The sequence below is a fragment of the Dasypus novemcinctus genome, chromosome 13, assembly GCF_030445035.2.
Source record: "Dasypus novemcinctus isolate mDasNov1 chromosome 13, mDasNov1.1.hap2, whole genome shotgun sequence".
Classification (NCBI taxonomy): Eukaryota; Metazoa; Chordata; class Mammalia; order Cingulata; family Dasypodidae; genus Dasypus; species Dasypus novemcinctus.
This window is the reverse complement of record NC_080685.1, coordinates 19,330,961-19,337,478: the sequence shown is the minus strand read 5'-3', so window position 1 is coordinate 19,337,478 and position 6,518 is coordinate 19,330,961. Positions and strand designations below refer to the sequence as shown.

The window sequence follows — 6,518 nt, the reverse complement described above, 5'->3', positions numbered from 1 at the left end:
TTGTTGTTTTTTTTTTAACTATAAGAGCTGACAACTTTATTTTCACATTTCACAATACAAATGAAAATTACTTCTTTTTTCTTTGTCCCACTACTCCCCTCCAAAATTATGCTCTTTGATAGGAAGGGGGAGCAAGTCTTCCTTGTCATGCTGTTAGAAAACACCCAAGAGTCACACACCGTATCTCCTGGTGAAGTAGAACAAACAATATAAAACTGATTCAAAGACGCTCCCCTCCATCCTTATCTGTCTGGCCGGGTCATTCCTGGCCGAGTGGGCACCATCATGGGACGGGCAGGAGGTCTCATCATGGGGGGTCCAGGCATCATTGGCATGTGACCTCCCATGGGTGGCCTCATTCCAGGAGCAGGTCCCACTGGCATCATCCCAGGAGGAGGAGGGCCCATCATCGGCATCATGGGAGGGCCCCCCATATGGGGTGCTGGCATCATACCAGGGCGAGGAGGTCCCGGGAGACTGGGGGGAGGTGGGATCATTGTCCCTGCGGGAGGAGGAGCAGAAAATGGAGTAGGAGGTATCTTGCCTTGTTGAAATGCAGCCGTTGTTTTGTCAATCAGGCTCTGAGCCTGCTCTTCCATCCATTTCTGAAAGTAGTCTTTCACATTCTCTTTGTGTTTCCTACCACTGCAGTGTATCTTTCTCACAGATGGAGAGTCATGGGTGAGGTAAGTATCGCAGTAGTCACAATAAAACTTGGGCATGTTCCACAAAACCAGTTGTGACCATCAAGTCAAAATGGTTTCTTATGTGGTTCAAAAACTAGTTCAGAAAGCATTTCTGAGAAGTCATCAATGCCAAAATATTGGTAATGTTATCAGAATACAGAATAAGGGTATGATTTCCCAAGTTAAGGCTTTGAAAAGTAACACTAATTTGGACAAATACTTTTTAAAAAACATACCAAAAAGAGCTGGGAGGTTATCAGAGGGGTTGCCCTTATACACACCTGAGCAGAGTCCCAGAGACAGATGAAGTAGATGCAACCCCAGGTATTGGTTCTTCTGAGGGCTACAGAGACCCACAGGGTCTATGGTCATGGCGGATGGAGTTCAGTGCCATCTCAGTTGACCCTACTTTGGAGTTTGTGTTTCTGTGTGATGGAGCTGGACTTAGATGTGATCTTTGTCCACAAGTCTCTCCTGTTACTTTTACTGGAACTGTAGTTGGTGCTGGGGTGTAATGTATACCCAGGGGACCTGAATCTCTGGACTGACGATGTGACAGCCAGGCCCTGAGCCTCAACAGACTTGCAACTCCTACACTCTGGTTTATTTGACTTACACCACTCAGCTAACATGGAGGTGAAGAAAGTCAACCACCACACCAGGGAGCCAAGAGTGCCTACAACTGAAAGCAGGAGAATTGCATCCAGCATCCATGTGGAATCTAAGCCCCCTCTTGATATAGATGTGAGTGGACACAACCATTCTAAGGTCCACAGGATGGAGGAATAGAGTATGGAATAGAGTGGACTTACTGATATTCTATTCATAAACTATTGTGATTAGTAATAAAAAAAAATGTGGCATTGGTGTGGAGAAAGTGGCCATGGTGGCTGCAGGGGGTAGGGAGTGGGAGAAAGAGATGTGATGTGGGGGCATTTTCGGGGTTTGGAGTTGTCCTGGGTTGTGCTGCAGGGACAGTTACCGGACATTGTCTGTCCTCCCATGGCCCACTGAGTGGACTGTGGGAGAGTGTGGGCTATGATGTGGACCATTGACCATGAGGTGCAGCGGCGCTCAGAGATGTATTCACCAAGTGCAAAAAATGTCTCATGGTAATGGAGGAAGTTGTTATGGGGGGTATATGGGGACCGCATATTTTTGTAATGTAACATTAAAAAAGTAAAGACAAAAAAAAAACAACAAAAACAAAACATACCAGTGTTGAATCTCAGTACGTCCTGGTTCATCTTGTTCCTCAAGGATGTTGGTAAGTTTGGGCTTGCCCAGGTTGGCCTAGTCCATTTCACCGGGTGCACAGCAGCTGTGCTACTAAGCACGTGCATTCAGGTATGGGCTACTGAGGTGAGGAGCCCCCGCTTCTCTAGACAGGGGGCTCGGGGTGGGGAGGCGCAGGCGTGAGAGGACGCACAGTGGCTCGAAGGACAACTGCGGAGACGAGGCGGATGGCGCAGGTCTACTTTATTGAGGAAGTACAAGCAGTTTTATAGAGTATGAAGAGAGGGGATTGGTGGAGGGTGATTGGGTTCTGATAGGCTAGATTAGCTGTTGTTACCTTATAAGGGCATAGAAGCAGAACTCGTCTACTAGGCTGGTCAGTAGTTACTAGGGAGAGCTTAAATTTGAGAGGGCTGAGCTGGATAGCTCGCTGATAGGTGGAAGAGAGCAGGCGTGTCTTTACGAGGTAGGAGGCCCTGAGATTGGCCCAGACGGAGGTGGTGTGAGGGGGCTTGTGTGAGTTTCCCCTGCGGGGAGGCGTAGGTGCATACCTCGTCCCGAGGGGCCAACCAAGGGAGGCGTATTTCGTGCCTCAGACCTCGGAGGTGGCCAGTTCTGAGAGCCAAACTTTTGCATGCTTGCCCTCATATTCCCCCTTTGTTTTCTTTTAAGGCTAGGGTGGAGATAGCCAGAACTCGCTGGTTCTGCTTTAACGCGGTTAGGGAGGTAAAGACACATCTGAACACTATGAGAAGAATAACAGCTATTAGGAAAAGGATACCATAGAAAATGAGATTGGCAGGGTTGAAAAATTGGGTGAACTTATTGAGTAGCTGACTGAGGAGGCTAATAGTAAATTCGGGTTCAATGAGGTCATTAAAGGTTTCTATGTCATGCTGCAGAGAGAGGGTATAATTCCAAAAGGATTGGTTGTAGGATTGGCAACACTGCCAAAGGCTGTAAGTAAGAGAGCGTCTGGGGGGGGGCGGAGTAAGAGAAACAGTGAGAGTTATCGATGTGGGTACGAAGGTGGGGTTGCATGGTAGCTGTAGAGAGCAGTTGCTTAGGATGAGTTGGGGGAAAACAAGGCTCTGCGGGGAAAGGAAAAGGAGTCCAGGAGGATGACGGACTGCCACCCAGACCTCCATGGCCTGGCCTGCAGAGGCGAGCGAGAGCATAGCAAGCAGCAGGGCAACGAGGTTAGGGGGCTTCGTTGGGCCGGTGGCTCTGGCTCTCCTATACAGGCGGATCAGGGCGGTGATGTCTGGAGCTTCATCCAACATGTTGAGGTGTTGTATCTGGTGTTGGAGAGCTCGCATCTGCCGGCTGTTCCTCCGGGACGGCTTCCATGGACCCTGACTGGGTCGGTTTGGTCTCTCCGGTTGCTGGGCGGACATTCCTTCCAGGGATCCAGATGGGCTGTGGGATGTTATCTGGAAAAATACAAACAAACCCTCGTCCTTGGGTTAAAAGGGGGCTGGGTCCCTGCCAGTTGTTGGATTCTGGGTTCTTCCAATATATGAGGGGAAGAGGAGTAGATATTATAGAGGGCCCCCAATGCTTATGCATTGGCGAGAGGCCATTCTTGTCAAATGTCATCAAATTTAAGTGTATTAGGCATGAGGTTAATAGTTCATCTGGTGTAGCTTGGGGCTGTATACCCCTCTCTTTTTCAATGAGAACCTTTAAGCGATGGTGCTTATTTTCTACTATGGCTTGACCTTGTGGATTGTATGGGATGCCAAAATGGTGTGTGATGTCGTACGTTCTGATAAAATTTTGGAACTCTCTGCTAGTATAGGCAGGGCCATTGTCTGTTTTTAGGTCCCAAGGCACTCCCATGAACAGGATGGCTTGTCGCAGTGCCTTTATGCAGTGCCTAGCCTTTTCACTGGCCAAGGCTGCCGCATAAGTTAAATGAGAATAAGTATCTATGATGACGTGTACATATTTTAGCCTAGCAAATGTTGGGATGTGGGTGACATCCATTTGCCAGCGTGCATTGGGCTTCAGGCCTCGGGGGTTAATCCCTTGAGGTTGTAGGGGTCCCAACGGTAAGAATGGTGCGCAGGTTTTGCAAAGGCGCACTAGGTGTTTGCATGTGTCTAAAGGTACGTCAGGGAGTAAGTGCTTTAAGGACGCAGCTGAAAAATGAAAGCGCGCGTTCAGATTTTTTGCCTGACTGATGGGATCAACGGTCAGTTGTTGCATTAGGAGTGCCGAGACTAAAGAGTCAACCAAATGGTTTCCTTCTGCTATAGCTCCTGGAAGTGAGGTATGACTTCTAACATGGCTGATATACCAGGGGTGATGTCTATGCTCCAGGGCCTTTTTTAGGTCAACCAGGGCTGCATCTAGAGGTGAGTCTGTGGGGAAGAAGGTGCAGTACGCTATGGTTTTACAAACCTGGCAGGCATACTGGCTGTCTGAAAATATGTTAAGTGGTTCCTGACTAAATGTTTGAAGGGTTGCTATGATTGCATGTAGCTCGCCCCTCTGGACTGAATTAGTTAACTTATAGGCCTGATATGAGGGTGTGCATTTGTTGGTTGTATATGCTACAAAGCCAAATCCATGTTTGGATGCATCAGTGAATACTACTGTGGCATGAGGAATAGGCACTCCAGAAGGGAACGCATGGTTTTGTTCCATTAACTTTATGCCTGTAAGGCCTTGCAACAACTTGCTTGAAGGGTAATGTGTGTCAAAGTCCCCAGTATACTGTTCCTTGAGCACTTGCATGCTATAGTTCTCCTGCAAGAGGGTGGTAGTTTGTTCTTTATTTAATGGCCATATAATTCTTGCAGGTTCTACATTGTACCTTTGCCTACACAAAGTGACAAGGTCTGATGCCAAGGATATAAAGGCCTGTATTAGTGGCAGGAGCTTTGGGATGCGAGATTTAGACAAATGCACCCAAAGAAGAGGCCCATTTTGCCATAACACTCCCGTTGGGGTGCCTAGGGTTTTGAGGACTAGAGCTAAGATTGGTTCCTCAGGGTTATATCTATTGATAACTGCTTTCGACAAAGCCTGGGACACCCTTTCTATGGCTTGTTTGGCAGCCGGGGTGATTTTAATCTTTTTATGAATTATATTGGAAGGGTGTCCAGGTGTTTTAAGCAGCTGGAAAAGGGGGTCAAGGTCTTGTGTAGTGATAGGGATGGAGGTTCTAATCCAATTGATATGTCCGCAAAGCTGTTGCAGCTCGGTAAGAGTGAGAGCTTCCGGAGTCTCGAGTTGGGGTGATATGGGGTTTATATGGGAGGTTATTCGGAATCCAAGACCTTTTCTTCTTTGATGGTTAAGTTTATTTGTTGGAGGTTTAATTTTAATTGGTTTAGCCCTTCGATTAGCATTTCTTCTTCACTGTGAGCGATGAGGGTGGTATTTTTTGGGAATAGCTGACGGGTGAGGTAGCCCCGGTTGCGGGGAACCCATTGGTTTTATATGCTTATTTATCTCGCGTAGGTCATGGAGGAATCGTTATGCCTGTTTGTCTTTTTTGTGTATGACAAAGACTGGGGAATTCCATGGGCTAACAGAGGGTTCTATGTGTTTCAGGTGTAGCTGCTCTTGTACTAGTAACTTTAAAGCTTCCAATTTATGAGACGGGAGAGGCCATTGCTCAACCCAGATAGGTTCCTCTGTGTCCCATTGAAGAGGAACGGGTTGAGGCGGTAAATTACGAGCAATGGCGCTTAGAATTGGGGGTGCTCCGTAGACCCAAGGTGCTCGGTGGAGATGATAGCACCGCTTTGTTCGAGGATATCATGGTCCCATAGAATAGTAGGGAGTTCTGGCACAATGAGAGGCTGAAATAGCCCTTTGTGTCCATCTTCGTCCTCCCATGGAATTAATTTCCTAGTCTTTCGGGAGGGCACTTCCCCAGTGGCACCTTGTATGGGAGGACCCAGTATGGTTTCCCATAGGTGTTCATAACAAATGGGGAAACAGGAGACTTCAGCTCCGGAGTCAAGGGTGCCATGAAACCATTGCCCTCCACCTTTTCCTCCAACTTTTATGGCTAGAAGAGGTTTATTTTGGTGGATGGGGATGGACCACATTATGGCTTTGGTGGTTTGCGTGCGGGGGGGACCCCTTGGTTGTGGGGCCGGGGGGGGAAACCCCTTGGTTGTGGGGCTGGGGCCCGCCCCCTTGGAAGTTTAAAGGCTTGCCGCTCTTATTTGTGCGTGACCGGCAGTCTCTGGCCCAGTGATAGCCACGCCCGCACCTTGGGCAAGGAGTGGGAGGCCCTGGAGGCCGATGGTTAGAAGGGCAGGGTCCTTGGGGGCAGTCGCGGGTGAAATGGCCCGTTTCCCCGCATTTAAAGCAGCCTCCGGTAAGGGAGAGGGCCTTGGCCAGGGATGAGGCCAAGGTGTCGGCGAGGTTCTGGGTGGAATGGTTTATGGAGGTGGCTAGAGTGGTGGCTAGGACTTGGGTGGTTTGATCTAAGTCTTTGCACGCCAATATCCATTCATGTATGTCTTTATCACGCACAGGAAGATGGCCTGCTTGTAGGCCGAGTTTGCCCCTTCTAGGATAAGTTCCCTAGCGAGGGCTCGGCGGGCCTGATCATTTTCTACTTTTCGTTCA

The 6,518-nt window shown here is 48.6% G+C and overlaps 1 protein-coding gene across 1 annotated transcript; it reads right to left on the bottom strand.

The window, feature by feature from the left end:
* LOC101440928 (U1 small nuclear ribonucleoprotein C-like) lies at positions 1-724 on the bottom strand. The gene has a single exon (XM_058275370.2). The coding sequence runs from the start codon at positions 720-722 to the stop codon at positions 243-245; it is 480 nt and encodes a 159-aa protein (XP_058131353.1). The 5' UTR covers positions 723-724; the 3' UTR covers positions 1-242.
* Positions 725-6,518: the final 5,794 nt, after the last annotated feature.